The sequence below is a fragment of the Staurois parvus genome, unplaced genomic scaffold (genome assembly GCF_062004578.1).
Source record: "Staurois parvus isolate SC_StPar_1 unplaced genomic scaffold, SC_StPar_1.0 ptg000604l, whole genome shotgun sequence".
NCBI lineage: Eukaryota > Metazoa > Chordata > Amphibia > Anura > Ranidae > Staurois > Staurois parvus.
The window spans coordinates 4,051,104-4,070,919 of record NW_028318400.1 but is presented as its reverse complement, the minus strand read 5'-3'; the positions used below and the strand labels follow the sequence as shown (position 1 = coordinate 4,070,919).

The 19,816-nt window shown below is 40.6% G+C and overlaps 1 protein-coding gene across 3 annotated transcripts in view; it reads left to right on the top strand.

The window, feature by feature from the left end:
- Nucleotides 1-3,010, top strand: part of STAMBPL1 (STAM binding protein like 1) — a 69,709-nt gene extending 66,699 nt beyond the window's left edge. For all 3 annotated transcript variants that reach the window (XR_016315367.1, XM_089692784.1, XM_089692783.1), the window contains one exon: nucleotides 2,723-3,010. Coding sequence is in view for 2 of the 3 variants with exons in the window: in XM_089692784.1 (XP_089548910.1) it covers nucleotides 2,723-2,779 (57 nt within the window). In the remaining variant the exon portion in view is untranslated. The remainder of the gene's footprint in view (nucleotides 1-2,722) is intronic.
- The last annotated feature ends 16,806 nt before the right edge of the window (nucleotides 3,011-19,816 follow it).

Genomic DNA, 19,816 nt, shown 5'->3' with positions numbered 1-19,816 from the left:
GTCGCTGCAATCAGTCTGCCCATTCTCTTTGACGTCAACAAGACATTTTTGTCCACACAATTGCCACTCCCTGGATATTTTCTATTTTTCGGACCATTCTGTGTAATGCCTAGAGATGGTTGTGCGTGAAAATCCCAGTAGATCAGCAGTTTTTGAAATACTCAGACCAGCCCATCTGGCACCAACAACCAAGCTACATTCAAAGTCACTTAAATCCCCTTTCTTCCCCATTCTGATGCTCAGTTTGAACTTTAGCAAGTTGTCTTCACCACATCTAGATGCCTAAATGCATTGAGTTGCTGCCATGTGATTGGCTGATTAGCAATTTTTTCTATCAAGCAATTGAACAGGTGTACCTAATAAAGTGAGTGTATTTACAAGATGATTGAATGGAAGTCAGCTGTGTCCTCCTTTTCAAATTAACATTTTATCACAAATATACTTAAGGCCTGGTTCACACAAATGCGTTTTTTAGTGCTTTTTGCAGAAACGCACTACAGTCCATTTAACATGGGTTTTCTATGGGACATGTTCATAGCTATGCTTTTTGGAGCTGCTGGGGTTTTGGAAAGGGTCGGGGACTTTTTTATATGCAAAAAGCAGCATTTTTGCTACAATGGAATTCAATGGAGAAGCTGCTGAAATGCATGTAGCGCTTTGCGTTTTTATTCTGCTCAGCAACCAAAAAAGTATAAAAAGTATAAAAAGTAAGTACCAAAAGTATAAAAGCTGAAAAAACGCATTAAAAAGTGTCAAGTTGCTGGCATGTGATTGGCTGATTAGCAATTTGTGTTACCAAGCAATTGAACAGGTGTACCTAATAAAGTGGCCGGTGAGTGTACTTGCTGTACACTTACTGTAGCATGCTTCAGGCAGCAACGGTCTTCACCCCCTGGGCTTACTAGCAATGGATACGATATGGAATAGCGGTCATATGACTACTTTATAAAACATCAAAAAATTACATATTTAGAGTTTGTGTTAAATAAAATGTAACTGTTACATTATATTATCCTATAGTGCAGGGGTTTTCAAACTTCCTAAACAAAGGGGAAGTTTACTCTCCTCCAGACTTTAGGAGGGCCGGACTGTGGCCATTGGGAGTAGAAACGGCACCTACATTAGAGGGAATAAACCATGCCCCCTCTCTGGTGTCAGTGGGAGGAATGGCTCCCCATTATTGGTGTTATTGGGAGGAATTCTGCCCCATCATTGGTGTCATTGGGCCCCATTGTTGGTATCATTGTGAGGTATTGTGCCCCACAATTGGTGTCAATGGAAGGAATTGTGCCTCCTAATTGGTCTCTGTGGAGGAAACTATGCCGCATTGTTGGTATCAGTGGATTAAATAGTGCCCCACGGGCCAGGTAAAAGCAAAGGGTTTCTCTCTCCCGATCAGCGGTGTTCCCTGCAGTACACACCCCCGCCCCCTAGTAAAACACTCCCCTCACACAGTTAACCCTTTCCCTGAATAATAAACTTAACCCCTTCCTCCCCAGTGCCATTAGTACAGTGTCAGTGTTTTTTTTTTTGCACTGATCACTGTATTGGTTTCACTGGGGATGTCAGTGACCCCAAGTCAGTTCCCCCCCCAGTGTCAGAATGTCTGCCGCAGTCCCGCCATAAGTCACTGATCGCCGCTATAAGTTGCTGATCGCCGCCATTTTTAGTATAAAAAAAAACTAAAAATCCCAGTATCTTTCCCGCCATTTGTAAACGCTATAACTTTCACGTAAACCAATTAATTTACACGTATTGGGCTTTTTTTTTAGCAAAGACATGTCGCAGAATGCATTTTGGCAGAAATTTATGACTAAATTTGATTTTTAAATTTTTTTTTTTTCCTGGACATGTTTTATAGCAAAAAGTCCAAAATATTGTTTTTTTTCCTCAAAATTGGCAGGCTTTTTTTTTTTATAGCGCAAAAAATAAAAACCGCACAGGCGATCAAATACCACCGAAAGAAAGCTTAAGTTGTGGGAAAAAAAAGGATGTAAATTTCATTTATGTACCGTTTTGCATGACCGCGCAATTCTCCGTTAAACTAGTGCAGCGCTGTATAGCAAAAAAATGGTGTAAATTGCAGTATCTATACCATAGTTTGTAGACACTATAACTTTCACACAAAGCAATCAATATACACTTATTGGGATTTTTTTTACCAAAAACATGTAGCAGAATACATTTTGGCCTAAATTTATAACCAACTTTGAGTTTACTATATATTTTTTATAGCTAAAAATAAAAAATATCGTTTTTCTTCCAAATTTTTGGCATTTTTTTGTTTATAGCGTGAAAAATAAAAGGGGCACAGGTGATTAAATACCACCGAAAGAAAGCTCTATTTGTGTGAAAAAAGGACGTAAATTTCGTTTGGGTGCAGCATTGCATGACCGCGCAATTATCAGTTGAATTAGTGCAGTGCCGAGTAGCAAAAAGAGGCCTGGTCATTAAGGGGGGTAAATCCTCTGGAGGTCAAGTGGTTAAGCACAAGTTTGAAAAAAAAACACAAAAAATACATTACGCTCTAATCTATGTTAGATGAATACTGCTTACATGTATTCTTAAATGCATCATTTAGCAGGAATGCTAATAACTAGCGCCTGCCAGAACTCCATAGCCAACGATTAACCCAGCCATCTCTAAAATTGGTTAACTGAATTAAGGTTGGTAAAAAAAATGTCAGATTAATAATTGTTTATTTATTTTTGCTCACATCCAGGTTTGCAGACACGTGATTGTAAAAGATGTGAAAATTACAGTTCTGGATCTGAGGTGATAGTTCCTGGCATTCTTTGTGCTGGCAGTTCTCAACAGAAACAATAAGCGGACTGTTTTCTAATTTATAATTTTTAAATGTGATGATTTCATATTTATTGCTCCTGCCCATTTTGGATTCTTGTTTATTTTGAATTAGAGTGGCCTGCGTGGTCAAAGAAGTGATACATGTACCATCTATGTTCATACATAGATCACAAGAGGCCTCTAATTAAAGATATGCTTCCATGAATAGTGTTGGTCTGTACTTAGTTTTTTCCACCTAAAATGTTATATTTTATCATTTTTTCATGTCTTCATATGTGTTCCCGGAAATGAAAATATATACTGTGTGCAATCAAATTTACCAATGATATAGAAGAGAATGTGACAATTACACAGTCAGCCTCACCCTGTGTGGAAATTTTTCCTGCTCTGGAACAACAATCTAAGCACCAGTAGACCATGATCATGACTTGGGCAAGTTACTTGAGCAGTTAACCTTTTCCACACACACACTGTACGCGTTGTAGCAGAAATATGCTCTGTTCACAGCATCCGTTCTTTCAATTATAACCTTTTAAATAAAATTTCTGTATCACTCGCTGCTACACCCATCAAGAATGTAACAGTCTACACTGTGGTAACTTCTTCAAAAAGGCAAAAATTCTTTATCTCTGCTTAGAGCATTCAGAGGTTCAGTTTAACAATGTTTAAATTTAGTTTTAATTAAAAGAAAAGAAAAATGGTGCAGGAAATATTTACAAAAGGTGCATATGCAACAATTAAAAAAGCAATGAAATGTTCAAAATACTTAAAGTGTAGAACTATAGGAATTTTTTATTTTTTTTTTTAATTCTGGATAGAGTAAGGGAGGGTTATACCACTGTCAGATTAGAGGAATTCAAATTAGAGGAATTCTTTGTAGACTCCCAGGTCACTATAACTAGTGTTCCTTTTGGAAGATTGCCCCTCTATTATTATTATTATACAGTATTTATATAGTGCCGTTTACACAGCGCTTTACAACACAAGGGCAGACAGTACAAATTACAATACAATTTAATACAGGAGGAATCAGAGGGCCCTGATCATTAGAGCTTACAATCTAAGAGGGAGGATCAAGAGATAAAAAAGGTAATAACTGTCGGGGATGGGCTGATGGAGAAAATACATGTACAGTTGTTAAGTGGAGGAAGAATAGGCCTCTCTGAAGAGATGAGTCTTTAGTGAACATAAAAATATAGAGTTTAGCGCTGTGCCAGTGTTCAAACAACTACAACAAATAAAAATGAATAATTAATAAATACCTGGGAAAACCAACACAAAAGTGTAAATCCATAGATAATCACATATACAAAAACAATCACTCATAACTTACTCAAAACTGAGTGAAAAATAATAGAATAAATGCATAAAAGAATAATAATGAATAAATATTTAACTAATTCCCCACACAAATATGAAAAGCATATAAATGAATCTGATAAATTGAGCGTGATCCTAAATGCTCAAGGCACACTGGTAAACACCTGACAGCCCCACTACCCCAAAAAGTGCTAAAGTGCAATACAATATATAACCACTACCATAAAGTGAATAATTCAATGAATGAATAAATGAATAGATACAATAAATGTTGATCCACAATATGCAAAATTAATCAATAGTGAAAGGTTCAATAATAGTCCAATCATAGAAATCCTCTGTGTTCCATACTTTCTACGAATCGGTGAACACGAGTGACTCCAATCCAATAAGTAAGTGCACATCCACCACATGAAATGCGCCCTCACCTTGGTAATTAACCTATATAAAACAGGTCAAAATGTGCTCTCAACTCAAATAACCAGCTTGCCGAGATGGCCTGCCAGATGGAATAATACACCATACAATCTGCATGGTCAGGATATGGAGTGGTATCTGTCCCCTTTAAAGCTTCCACGATCCCGGGTGAGGAATAAACTCAAAAGCGGAAGAAAATACCTCACAGTGCAATACTTTATTGAATAAAAAAAACCCTGATGTAAAAATGCACTTATTTTAAAAAAAATTAGTCTGCAGACTCTAATAAAGCATGTCAGAATACAAAGGTAATACACATGCGGTCTGGACGGGAAATTACGTCACCGGCCTCCGTTTCTAACTTCAGTGATTGTCTAAAAGTGGCTAGAGTAGGAGATAGTTGGATAGATTGAGGTAGGAAGTTCCAGATGATGGAAGAGGCTCTGGAGAAGTCCTATAGGTGAGCATGGGAGGAGGTGACAAGGGAGCTAGAGAGCAGGAGGTCATGGGAGGAACGAGGAGAACAATTTGGTTGGTATTTTGTGACAAGGTTAGCGATGTAGCTGGGGGCCGAGTTGTAGATGGCTTTGAAGAAGTTGTTAGTATCTTGAATTTAATTTGTTGGGTGAGCTGAAGTCAGTGGAGGGATTGACAGAGAGGGGTTGCAAACACTGAGTGGTTGGCGAGCTGGATGCGTCTGGAGGCAGCATTCATGATGAACTGAAGAGGGGAATAGCCTGTGTAAAGGTAAGTCAGTGAAGAGGGAGTTGCAATAGTCCCCTATATTACTTTTATGGGGCTAACCCAAAATTTTGGATTTTCTTTTACTTTCAATAATGGTAAACAGGACAAATAGAGAGGGTGGATCTCCTTAATGGGGGTGCAGACAGCAATAAAAATTGACACCCTCTCCACACTATCCAAAACTAAAGAAAAGGTTTTGCCTTTAGTTATAATTTATTTTGATTTTTGGTTCACTGCAGAGTCTAATTTTCTTGAATAGTAGGTCTAGTTTCATGTTCTCAAAAGTCACTGGCCCTCAGAAAAAGTGACTCTTGGAATTGATGATAGTTTTAATGTCAAACAAGAGCTCAGAGCAAAAAATGCAGCCATCCCTTTTACTCTAACGTCACAGACAGCGGGGCTTGACACCACCCTTCGCTCCCTCGTCACTGCCTTTGACTGTCAGCAGTGGGAACGCAAGTTGTTGGTTATAGAATATTGGACTGACTGTCTTCTTTCTCAACATCCTTTTGGTTGACGTCAAGGCAGGTGTTAACAAGACTAATGCTTTTGACAGCAGTAACTGTCTATAAATACTTTGCCACTTATCAGCAGCTGAACTGTTTGTGCAAGTTCTACCTGCTATGATGGTCAAGTACCTGAACTGTCTGTACAAATGAGCAATCTACCATGGTGGTCAAGTGTAGAGCCCATTATAGATTTCTGAACAGGTAAATCCATGATTCCTAGTGACCTGACCTAACACTAAAAGAAAATAAAAAAAAAGAAATATTGTTACAGGAACACCATCTATGTAACACCTGAACTCTACACTATTCTATCGAAACAAAACTGTAGACCTATAGGCCCAAATTTCAAATGTATGTGTTTCCTCTGTGTACTCTGATATCTTGTGTGTTGTTACGTTTTTGGGGTTGTATTGGATATGTGCAAAAAGAGATCATACAAATACTTATATGTGTAACATTTCATAAAAATAATGACGGATACAGATTACAAATATTAGAAATATAGCAATAATACTTTACTAAAGATGCTATTTCTGCCATGGAGTACCTCTCTGTGTGTGCAGCGAGGTACAGGTGACCAGACGCATGCATGTTCTGCATATCTTCTGGACATATCCCGTCTTTTGAACGCAGGTGCAAAATATTGTCCAAAAATTTACTGACAGGGTAATGCTGGATTTACCAACTTATTTTCTTCTGCATCACAATATATTTCTATTAAAGCCTACAAAAGGTCAGTTATTTGTCATTCACTGCATGCGGTCTGCTCATGTATTCCAGCAAACTGGAAATCTACCGCTACCCATCAATACAATGGTTTCATAGAGTGCAGGACATCAGAGACATGGAAGAATTAACATGTTCACTAAAGGGTTGGGAAGAGCAATGCAAAAAAAAAAAACTTTTTTATTGGAATGCATAAGGGGAAATAGAAGTGTTACTGGATGTATGCGTTTTTAAAATCGGAGGAATTTTTGCTATGGTTTTTCCCCATAGCCTGCATGAGTGTATGAGAGGAGGGGGAATGAGATGTTAAAGAAGTATAGTCAAAGCTATTTTGGTTATACTTCTCCTGGGGATCACAGGAGTGCAGTTCGCTCTGCACTCCTGTGAGCAGGGGCGGACTGACAACTCATGGGGCCCCCGGGCAATAGGGGATCATGGGGCCCCTGTGTCCTTGCCCTCACTCAAAAAAGCCTATAAAAAAGGTACCAGGGGCATTTCATGGGGCCCCCTACTGACCTCGGGCAGTGCCTGAGTGCTCGAATGGTCAGTCCGCCCCTGCCTGTGACCCTCTTTCAGCCGACAGTGGTATAAAAGCCTGCTATCAGCTGAGATCACAGAGCTGATCCAGGCTCTGAAAAGATCCAAACCATATGGTTGGTATTCACCCAGATGCCTGAACTGGCAGCTGGCTTAGCCTCTCATCGATACGCTGAGAGCCTGAGCCAGCCTCTCCTACCCCACAGCCCCACGCCCCAGTAAGCACTAGAGGGGCAGAGAGTCAGAGACTGACAGCCACCAGTTCTCTGCAGCCTGAAGACAAAGAACTGAACGATCAGCAGTTTGTGATCATTCAGTTTTTGGTCTTAAAATCAGCGGGGGACATATACAGCATCGGACCAATGTTGCGTTCACCTAGATGAGTATAAATTATCATTTTTCTTTTAAACCCAAACTTCTCTTTTAGAGAGACCAGCCCTGATCCATTGAAGGAGTGGTGGACAGGGGCGGACTGACAACTCATGGGCCCCCAGGCAATAGGGGATCATGGGGCCCCTGTGTCCTTGCCCAAACTCAAAAAAGCCTATGAAAAAGGTATCAGGGGCATCTCATGGGGCCCTCTACTGACCCTGGGCCCTCGGGCAGTGCCCGAGTTTTCAAATGGTCAGTTTGTCCCTGGTGGTGGATGACCCTGGTGGATGTGGAGTGGAGAAATGGTGGAAACCCCTGTTGATTTCTATGAGCGCAAGTTGACCCAGGGCTGAGTAGGTCAAACTATCTGGTGAGTGATATGTGAAAGCGGAGGATAGCAATGTGGTGACAGACAGTGGAAGAGAAGACACAATGAATGAGCACTTTTTTTTCGAATCGCAACACTAAAAGTGGACATTTGCACTTTTATGATTTATGAGTAACACAGTGCATTTTTTTTTTTTTTTTTTTAGAACATTTTGCACTTCGGTACATCTGTTCAATTGCTTGGTAACACAAATTGCTAATCAGACAATCACATGGCAGCAACTCAATGCATTTAGGCATCTAGACGTGGTGAAGACGACTTGCTGAAGTTCAAGCTGAGCATCAGAATGGGGAAGAAAGGGGATTTAAGTGACTTTGAACGTGGCATGGTTTGCTGGTCTGAGTATTTAAACTGCTGATATACTGGGATTTTCATACACAACCATCTCTAAGGTTTACAGAGAAAATATCCAGTGAGTGGCAGTTGTGTGGATGAAAATACCTTGTTGATGTCAGAGGAGAATGGGCAGACTGATTGCTGATAGGGTCAGAATTTGGCGTAAACAACATGAAAGCATGGATCCATCCTGCCTTGTGTCAATGGTTCAAGCTGGTGGTGGTGTGGGGGATATTTTATTGGCACTGGCAAGGTGTACCTAATAAAGTGTCCAATGAGTGTATATATTCGTATTTGGATACATATGAATTTTTATAGAAAATGTAATTTATATAGGGACACATTTTATTTTTTTTATTGTGTTAGTAATTTGACCTTATTACCTAAAATAATTGACATTTTTATTTTTTCTGATCCCTCCAGTATTTTTGTAGCAGTCTTAAAACCCCGCCTCCTGACATCTGAGCTCTTTTTGAACTCTGTGTGCAGTCTAAACCCCCAAACAAACCTACAATAATTAACCAAGAGTGCCTGTAACATAACACTATCAGAGCTGCAGATAGGAGCGGCTGATGATGTAATGTTCCTATAAATTATTTTTCTCTGTACTTTCTCTGCTGGCAGTTGGGTATGGATATTTCCATTTTTCCTGATTTTAACTTTCAGCTGGTATGTAGGGGGGTGATAGGGACTTAACCTTAAAAGGTCTACAGCAGATATCTCATAAGGCTCAGTGATGTCCGCAGACCCAGGAACTGCTGCTGCCAGAGAGGTGACGGTGGAGCGCTCAGACCAATGCTGGTTAATTTTAATCGGTTTATTGGTTGTTTTAACCCTCTCATTGCTGGACCAAACTTTTTCTCTGTTTTGCACACAAGTTAAATTGCAGAATTGTATAGGTTTTTCCTGCCATGATCACTATGGGGGATTTCACTGCCAGTTACCACCAATGCAGGGGGGTTGGGGGTGGGGTTTGAATTTCACTGCCAGCAACAACGTGTGCGTGTGCGTGTGTGTGTTAATATTACTGATACCAATGCTGGGGGCCATTATTGCACTCACTGACACTGATGTAGGGGGTCATTATTGCACTCACTGACACCGATGTAGGGGGTCATTATTGCACTCACTGACACCGATGTAGGGGGTCATTATTGCACTCACTGACACCAAGGCTTGGGGATTATTATTGCACTCACTAACACCAATGCAGGGGGTCATTATTGCACTCACTGGCACCAATGAGGGTTATTGTACTGCAACTAGTGTGCATTGGGAGGCAAAGCCAAAGTGAGAGGAACTCTGGGAATGTTTGTTTTCTTTCCTGGACCATCTATGCTGATTAACCCCTGGAGGGCAAATGCACCAGCTGGATTTTCCCATATTATAAGATGAGAACACAACTGGTGATAGCTGGGAGGGGAGTCCAATAACGGTGGAGCGCACTGGTAACTGTTCACTTTGGGGTGGAGTTGTACACAGGATTGAAGATAATATTTGTGAATCACGGGTAAATCTATTGGTATATATGTGTGTGGGTTTTTTTTTTTCTAGTGTGGAGTCTGATATTTGTGATTTTTTTTTTTTTTTTTTTTTTTTTTTTTTTTTTTAGGGCTGGTTCACACCATAGAAATGCAGTCCAGATGTGCTTCTATATGCACATTTGTTTATGCATTCCGGTGTGTTTTTGATACGTTCCGGTTCATTTTTTCCCCCTTTTTTTTAACTTAAAGACGTGCGTTTCAGTGAGTTTTTGGAGCATTTAGGTGTGTTCTGGAGTGTTTTTGATAAGTTTCACTGCATTCCAGTACAGTTCAGTGCAGAGAAAATGCAGCAGACTCTTTTTTTTTCTGGAACTTGAATGCAGTATATATACCATAGTTTGTAGCTATAACGTTTGTGCAAACCAATCAATATACACTTATTGTTTTGTTTTTTTTACCATAAATATGTAGCAGATTACATTGTGACCTAAATTTATGAAGAAATTATATTTTAAATTTTTTTTTATTGTTTATGTTTTATAGAAGAAAGTAAAAAATACTGTTTTTTTTTTGTTTAATTTTCAGTCTTTTTTCATTTACAGTGGGGATTGAAAGTTTGGGCACCCCAGCTAAAAATTTGTATTAATGTGCATAAAGAAGCCAAGGAAAGATGAAAAAATCTCCAAAAGGCATCAAATTACAGATTAGACATTCTTATAATATGTCAACAAAAGTTAGATTTCCTTTCCATCATTTACACTTTCAAAATAACAGAAAACAAAAAAATGGCGTCTGCAAAGGTTTGGGCACCCTGCAGAGTTAATATCTTGTACTGCCCCCTTTGGCAAGTATCACAGCATGTAAACGCTTTCTGTAGCCAGCCAAGAGTCTTTCAATTCTTGTTTGAGGTATCTTTGCCCATTCTTCCTTACAAAAGTCTTCCAGGTCTTTGAGATTTCTGGGCTGTCTGTCACGCACTGCTCTTTTAAGGTCTGTCCATAGATTTTCAATTATGTTGAGGTCAGGATATTGTGAAGGCCATGGCAAAACCTTCAGTTTACGCCTCTTGATGTAATCCCCCGTGGATTTCGAGGTGTGTTTAGGATCATTATCCATTTGTAGAAGCCATCCTCTCTTTAACTTCAGCTTTTTCACAGATGGCATCAAGTTACCATCCAAAATTTGCTGAAATTTTATTGAATCCATTTTTCCTTCTACTCGTGAGATGTTCCCTGTGCCACTGGCTGCAACACAACCCCAAAGCATGATTGATCCAACCCCATGCTTAACAGTTGGACAGAGGTTCTTTTCATTAAATTCTGTGCCCCTTCTTCTCCAAACGTACCTTTGCTCATTCCGGCCAATAAGTTCAATTTTAACCTCATCGGTCCACAGAACTTGTTTCCAAAATGCATCAGGCTTGTCTATATGTTCATTTGCAAAGTTCAAATGATGATTTTTGTGGTGAGGACGTAGAAGAGGTTTTCTTCTGATGACTCTTCCATGAAGACCATATTTGTACAAGTATCTCTTTATAGTGGAATAGTGTACCACAACTCCAGTGTCTGCCAGATCTTTCTGGAGGGATCGTGCAGTCAAACGTGGGTTTTGAATTGTTTTTCTCACAATCCTGCAAGCTGTTCTGTATATTTTTCTTGGTCTTCCAGATCTTGCTTTAACTTCCACTGTTCCTGATGACTGCCATTTCTTAATTACATTCCGAACAGAGGATATTGACATCTGAAAATGCTTTGCTATCTTCTTATAGCCTTCTCCAGCTTTGTGAGCGTCAACTATTTTCAGTTTCAGTTTTCTAGACAACTGCTTAGAAGAACCCATGGTGCTGATTGTTGGGGCAAGGTCAGATGAGTCTGGGCATTTAAAACCTTTGAGATTGACATCACCTGGTCTTCCCAGACGATGATTGAGAACAATCCATGACACTGGCAGGTCTCAGCTTGGCAAAGGGGGCAGTACATGCTATCAATTCTGCAGGGTGCCCAAACTTTTGCAGACGCCATTTTTTTGTTTTCTGTTATTTTGAAAGTGTAAATGATGGAAATAAAATCTAACTTTTGTTGACATATTATAAGAATGTCTAATCTGTAATTTGATGCCTTTTGGAGATTTTTTCCATCTTTCCTTGGCTTCTTTATGCACATTAATACAAATGTTTAGCTGGGGTGCCCAAACTTTCGATCCCCACTGTATATAATAAAAAAATAGAAAACCCAGTGACCCAGTGTGTGGGAAAAAAAAGTATATATTTCACTGGGGTACAGCGTTGCATTACTGCGCAATTGTAAGTTAAAGTAACGCAGTGTTAAATAGTGTAAAATGGCCTAGTTGTAAGCCGTGTACCGGGGTGGGCTCCCCAGGATACAGTGAAGTCACGAACGTGGAAAGCAACCCCAACACCAGCTTTTGTCACAACAGAATTCTACTTAGATGTGGCAAATAAACAAAACCACAAATGCTGGAATATACAATAAATTTACATACACCCAGCCCAAAGGCTGAGACCCTTGTGCTGCACAGCACGGCGCCTTCTGATGGATGAAGGTAGAAAGTGTAGTAATTTACCTACTGGCGGGCACAAATAAGCTGCCACACCTTACATGTTATTACCCTAAAAGAGCAGGAATCGGTGTATGGTATGGGCTAGCCTGCGGTGCAGCACAACAGCTTACAATCTTACACAGATCTACAGTATTCCCCCTCCCATAACTGGTCCTGTAGCACGTGCCTGAGTATTCCTTCTGAGCAAAACACCAGTCTGGCTTGAGTTTGTAGGATTTTATCAGCTCTCCAATGTGAAATGTCACTTTAAGTTGTGGAGTCCTTACAATGATCAGTAACAACACTTGTGGCCTGACACAAACAGAGACCCTAACTAACTAACTATAGGCCTGTCTCAGTCCTATAGGCGCCAACACTGAAATGAGGTCTGCTACATCCACTGGTGACTCTGAACAGAACAAATGTCTCTCCACGAAGCATGCGATGTCACAGTATATATATTGCTTAGTTCCTCAGCTTCCCATCAGGTTCCTGGCCGCAATCTTCCTTTCTTTGAACAGGGTTAGCGTCTTGAACACCATCAGCTTCACTCAACTGAATTTCTGATTACGGAGGGCTGTCCTCACAACTGGATGGCATCGGATTCTCAGATCACACAGCCCCCCTTCTCTCTCTCAAGCATGGCTGCTCTCCTCTCCTTTTCCTGTTCACTCTCCAAGTGTAAAACCCCACCTCTTCATGAATATAGAAATCTCTATGCAGTCTGAGGCTGTGTTAGAAAAAACAGTGACATCTTGTGGCTAAAATGCAGAATGTCAGTCAGAACGTTTTTAATCTACTTCAATCAGTGTCCAAACAATGAAAGTTGTTTCCCCATCTCACATGGTCATGAAGGTTGTAAAATTTTTTGGAGGGCAAGTGGTTAAATAAAGCAGACAACTCGTGCTTATCCTTCGAAAAAGCATTCCAGGTTCCTCTACCGATCAAACTACCGACTTGCTTTTTTGTGCCGATTCCACTTATCAGTATATGCAGCAAGGCACAGTCTGCTCCTCCAGCTAGGGGGAGAAGAATGAAAGGAAGCCTCTACTGAAAGGACGTAGACTGCCACTGCCAACCACCAGCTGAAAATTAGTTGCCTGGCTTCTGTTGGAGTCAGTAACCCAGAATACCCATTCAGCAAATGGAGACAGTGTTAAGTTAGAATTCCTGACCTGCATATCTGTGCCAGGTCAGTGGTTTACAATGTACTGAAGCCATCGGATCAGTATAACATCTATTCAGGTAACCTTTTCAGAAGGAGGGATGGCAAGTAGGCTCCATGTACACGGGACACTTCTGAACAATGGAAACTGACTGCTGGAAAACGTAGGTTAAAAAACGGCTGTTTAGCTGCATTTGCATACCGTGTTTATGAGCATTTGCGTTTAGAATCATTTTTTAAAGATAACTTCAGGAGAACTTCCAAAATGCCCAGAATGCACTGAAAAACAGTAAAAAATTAAATATTTCAGACATTTTGAGAGAAATAGAGAGAGCAGAAGCAGAGAGAGCAGTATTTGTTTTTTTTTGTGGTGGTTGGATCTTTCAGCTCAATTCTGTGCAGAAATTATTGCAGCGGTGTCTAACATATTTTCTTTCATGCGAAACCTCAAAGTATGGTGTGCTAGGTCCATTTGAGTACCGGGAAAACGCTTTGCATGTATTTTTCAGGATAAAAAAAGGCTCTGGACAGCATCTGGAAATGGAAGAGTTAAAAAAAAATTTCCAAACGCAAATGCTTATAAATGCTGTTAGCCGCGTTTACACGCGTTTACAAGCATTTGGCATTTGAAACGCTGATAAAATCTACTCCTGAATGCAAGTTTGGTGCGTTCAAAAAAACAACTGTAAAATCAACTGCCTGTAAATGACATAATGCACATGGACACATAGGAAAACATTAGGGAAAGTTCAGGGGCTGCTGAAAAAAATGCAGAAAAGCTCCTCAACGTGAGTTTATCAGCTGCAGTGTACATGGAGCCCTACTGTCCATATTTTCTCTCAGCAAAGATTTCCTTTAAGACAGGTTCAGCATGAAGCTTCTGGTTCTCTTAAAGAGACTCTGACACCTTGATCATGCGGGGAACAATGACTGTGTCTCTCCAAAGGTGCCTCTCCCCCACCCAACCCTGTTATACTCACCTTGCCTTTCCTTCCTATGTCACATCCAGTTCTCCCCCAGTAAAGTGACAGTGCTCAGACCTAGTGATTTGCTCCTCGGCTGCAGCACTGTCACAGAGGAAGAAGTCACAAACTTTTCTGTATGCATTTTGCATTTCCAGCTGCTGAGGAAAGATCAGTGGGAAAGTACTGGCATGGCACCTATAGGGGGGATCTGCAGCCCTTTTACAGTGTCTCTTTAACTACAAATATAAAGGTGGTCCACATCTTTCATCATTACATGGGACTTGTCTTTCTGTAGGTTTTCCTTTTTACTTGAAGCAGAACTAAACCCTCCTATCCTCTACAGCCAAGGAAGCTGCCATCTTAGTCTTGGTAAAACTGCAGTTGCCATGGTGCTGCACATACTGTATGATCTGTTAAGAAACCAGCAATTTTATGGCTTGACAGTTCGTTTGAGAGCACAAGCTACTGTTATCTTTCATGGCATGGCTTTTGGGAAACTGTTAAAGCAGAATTAAACCCAAATGATATCAAAGCTTACCAATTCTTAGATGTGATGCTGTATAATTTTTATCTATTTTCATACGGTGATCCATCCAGTAAGTCTGCTGTTTTCCAACAGATAGGCTCTCTTGCAATTATAGGGATAAGACATAACATTCAACACTGACAGGGGTGCTTAAAATGATCAGCTTTTATTTATTTATGTACAACCTTTCTCCCAAAAGAAACAAAACTGTTCCTGCTGTATCTGCTTTATAAATTATTAGCTGGAGTCTGACTTCAATTTGTTAGTGTATCTAAATCTGATAATGCATCTAACACTCCCCTCCTCCCATACTGACATTGCTGCTGTCCAAATCTGCCCCCTGTGCTTATTTATCCAGAGTGATATCTGTATAATTCAGGAGGTGTATTACTGGCCAGATCCCGAGGTGAAAACAGAAGGAAAAGCCTAAAAAAATTAAAATTGATGCAGCCACCACATCTAATGATTGATGAGCTTGTACACTCCTTGAGGGTTAGGGACTGATGTGAATGTACAATATATATATGTAAAGCGCTGCCAGGGGCGGACTGATCATTCAAGCACTCGGGCACTGGTTCAGTAGGGGGCCCCATGAGATGCCCCTGGTAGCTTTCATGGGCTTTTTCATAGGCTTTTTCATGTATGGGTGAGGACACAGGGGCCCCATGATCCCCTATTGCCCGGGGGCCCCATGAGTTGTCAGTCCATCCCTGAGCGCTGCGTATATTGGCAGTGCTATATAAGTACCTGTAATAAATAAATAAATGAGCTGCAATATAGGAGGGGTGTTCAAGTCAAACTGGGACTTTTGAGTTTATATAATAAAGGAACAGATTTCAAGGAGTGAAAACTGCATTTATTTTACAATATACTCCCCTGCTACATTTGTACACTTATCCTAGCATTTAACTAATGCCTGGAAAGCTTTGGCATAGAAATATTTGTCAGTGTGTGTGAACCATCCTTGGACAGCCTGGTGCACTTCGTCATCATTGTGTTCACCGTTCCCACAGAAAGATTTGTCTCTTGTGCAATTTCATGACAAGTTATGCGTTGATTATCCAGGATCAGGTGTTCCATGCACTGAATGTTCACAGTAATGACTGCTGTGGGCTGAGAACCACCATGGCTGGGGTCATCACTGACAGACGTACGGCCATCTTTGAAACGCTTACACCATTAAAATGTCTTACTGCGGCTGAGCGTCTCATCACCATATTGTGCTTGAAGTCTTCTGCAGATATCCATGGGTTTTACACCTTCATTCACAAGAAATGTCCTCACCACCCGTTGTTCCATGCACACACCAACACTGTTGTCTGCCATCTTGATTACTGGCCCATGACATGTGTGCTGCCTATCAGTAATAGAACACACTAGTCCATTACTACTGCATGTAGCACTGCCACACTACCATCGTTTTTTATACCTGTAAAATAAAAGTCCTGGTTTCACTTTAATACCCCTTGTATTAAATGTTTTGGTTTTTGACTTTCTACCACTTTAAATATTATTATATTATACAGTATTTATATAGCGCTAAAAGGTTTGCTCAGCGCTGTACAATATAGTGGGGGACAGAACATGAGACAATACAGTAACAAAACATAATAAAATATTTAAATCAATGTGTTTATTTCTGCTTTAAACCTCCACTTCAAGGCTAGAGTTGAGCTATGCTACCAAAATTGGAAAGGATTAATCTCTAGGAGATACATTGCTAAGCAGATATAAGAAATGGCTTCCTGTGGTGTAAAATACATAAGTTGAATGTATTAGTAGTAGTAGTTAATCTTGCACATTGTTCAATCATGTAATTGATCACTGTTGCAGGCTACTGCATAATACTTGTGTAATTTACTTCATATGGAGTCCATTCTTTCCATCTGTTTATTGATCGGTTGCCTCTGATTTATCACCAGCAATAATAATGTATAGAACTAACTGATATACCTTCCATTCTCCTGTGACCTGATAGCAGCATAATAAATTGTGGGTATTTAACCATCTAAAGAGGTAATGCAGATGTGCATAAACTTCCATTGTCTCTTGTGTGCTTTACCAAACCACGCTTTCTAAAATGAATAAAGTAACACATGTTGTGCACTTAAGGATACTATGGGGTCGATTTACTAAAATTGGAGAGTGCAAAATCTGACACAACTCTGCATGGAAACCAGTCAGCTTCCACTTTTTTTTTTTTTTGTCAAAGCTTAATTGTAAAAGCTGAAGTTAAAAGCTGATTGGCTACCACGCATAGCTGCACCATGGCCCTTCTCTCACTGATTCTCCATTGTCCACCAGTGTAATGAGGTCCTTCTCCCACCGACATTCCCACTGACCACCAGTGAAATGGGGCCCTTCTCCCACTGACTCTCATAATGTAAGAAAAATTATACTGTATGCCACCTTCCTTATTCTGTTAATTCTGCTACTATACTGTGATATATATATATATAGATATATATATATATATACACACACACACACACTAAATATTACCAAGAGTTCCCTGATGCCTTGGATGTTGTTTCAAGGGTTCCTCCTAAATCATAAAGGTTGGTATAAGCAATAAATAGCAATCTGCTTTTCTCTGCACAGTTCACATGCTTTTGCATCAAGCTATCCCTTTTTAACCTGTTTATGGCTGTTTAGCGCAATTCTAAAGCTTTTCAGCATTCAATTTGTCTGCAGAAGACTAACTGATAGAAGCTTGTTTTCCTTCCTTCATTGTCAATACACTAGCCTTGGTCATTCTTTAATCCTGTGTGAAATAAACACTATATTGCCAAATCATTGGATTCAGGTGTTCCAATCACCTCCATGGCCACAGGTGTATAAAATCAAGCACCTAGGCATGCAAACTGCTTCTGCAAACATTTGTGAAAGAATGGGTCACTCTCAGGAGCTCAGTGAATTCAAGCGTGGTACCGCGATAATTGCTGGCGCCTTTCCCACATGGCTTTTACATATATATAGCAGCTATCTGACGTCCCTGCCTGTAAGCCCAGCACCCTTTGATAATGTGCATCGCACAAAACGCGTCAGGGGGGCTACAGTATCCGGATGTGGCTGGTGGCCATCCTGAACAGTATCTGGTCAGTGTTTACCTTCATTTTATCCCTACTATTCATTGTTGTGTTACCTTCTGATACAATAAACTCAGTGTCTACGGTATCATGCTATATGGTGTCCCTTATTGGGCTCTCTTCAATGAGAGTCCCATTGAACCTGTTCAAAGGGACCCCAGATGGTGACACGTTTGAGACTCTTGGAGTACCTACCCTGAGTTGCGATTGGAAGGTGTATGACCCTGACCTTACCTTGGCAGTAGATGACCGCTACCTGATGTAACAGGATAATTTCACATGCGTATGTTTGACACACTTCTGGTGAGTGCGTATTTTTTACCCTAGATTCACCGTGTGGTACACTGGAACCCTGCCCCATGCACTCATTAGGATCTACTGGATCCCCACGTTGGGCCTTTATTTACCTTGGGACTTTTTATTCACTCAAGTTCACCTCAGTGTGATCTGATACTCTGCACTTTATTTTATGCTATAATATGCTGTTTTTATTTATGTTATTTTAGCGCTGCACCTTTATATGTATGTACCGTGATAGGCTGCCACCTGTGCAATAAGTCCATCCATGAAATTTCCTTGCTACTAAATATTCCACGGTCAACTGTTAGTGGTATTATAACAAAGTGGAAGCAACTGGGAACAACAGCAACTCAGCCATGAAGTGCTAGGCCACATAAAATGACAGAGCGGGGTCAGTGCATGCTGAAGCTCACAGTGCACAGAAGTCGCCAACTGTCTGCAGAGTCAATAGCTAAAGACTTTGTGTGGCCTTCGGATTAGAGCAACAGTGCGCAGAGAGCTTCATGGAATTGGTTTCCATGGCCGAGCAGCTGCATCCAAGCCTTATATCACCAAGTGCAATGCAAAGCATCAGATGCAGTGGAGTAAAGCACGCTGCCACTGGACTCTAGAGCAGTGGAGACGTGTTCTCTGAAGTGATGAATTATGCTTCTCTGTCTGGCGATCCAATTCACGTGTCTGGGTTTGGAGGTTGCCAGGAGAACGGTACTTGCCTGACTGCATTGTGCCAAGTGTAGTTTGGTGGAGGGAGGATTATGGTGTGGAGTTGTTTTTCAGGGGTTGGGCTTGGCCCCTTAGTTCAAGTGAAGGGAACTCTTAAGGCGTCAGCATACCAAGACATTTTGGACAATTTCATGCTCCCAACTTTGAGGGAACAGTTTGGGGATGACCCCTTCCCTTTCCAACATGACTGCGCACCAGTGCACAAAGTAAGGTCCATAAAGACATGGATGAGCGAGTTTGGAGTGGAGGAACTTGACTGGCCTGCCTCAATCCGATAGAACACCTTTGGGATGAATTAGAGTGGAGACTGTGAGCCAGGCCTTCTTGTCTGACATCAGTGCCTGACCTCACAAATGTGCTTCTGGAAGAATGGTCAAACATAGAGATGAGCGAATCGAACTTGGCGAAGTGGAATTCATTTCGAATATTAGGAAAAATTTGATTCGCACCGAATCCGAATATTAGCAAACTTAGGATGCGCGAATCGAATTTTTCCCGATCGGCCGATTTTCATCCCTTCTACAGCCGGCAAAAAGTGTCCCTGCAGAGAGCTCCGCTATTTCTGACAGTTCTCTGACAGTTCCTTCACATTTACAGCGGTTGAAACATTGTATCTATTTGTTTCCATTTAGGATACAGATGTTTTTATTCGGAAACAAATAGATACAATGTTTCAACCGCTGTAAATGTGAAGGAACTGTCAGAGAACTGTCAGAAATAGCGGAGCTCTCTGCAGATACACTTTTTGCTGTACTGGAATTCTTCTTCTTTTCATTCTTCTTCTTCTTTTCATTCTTCTTCTTCTTTTCATTCTTCTTCTTCTTCTTTTCATTCTTCTTTTCATTCTTCTT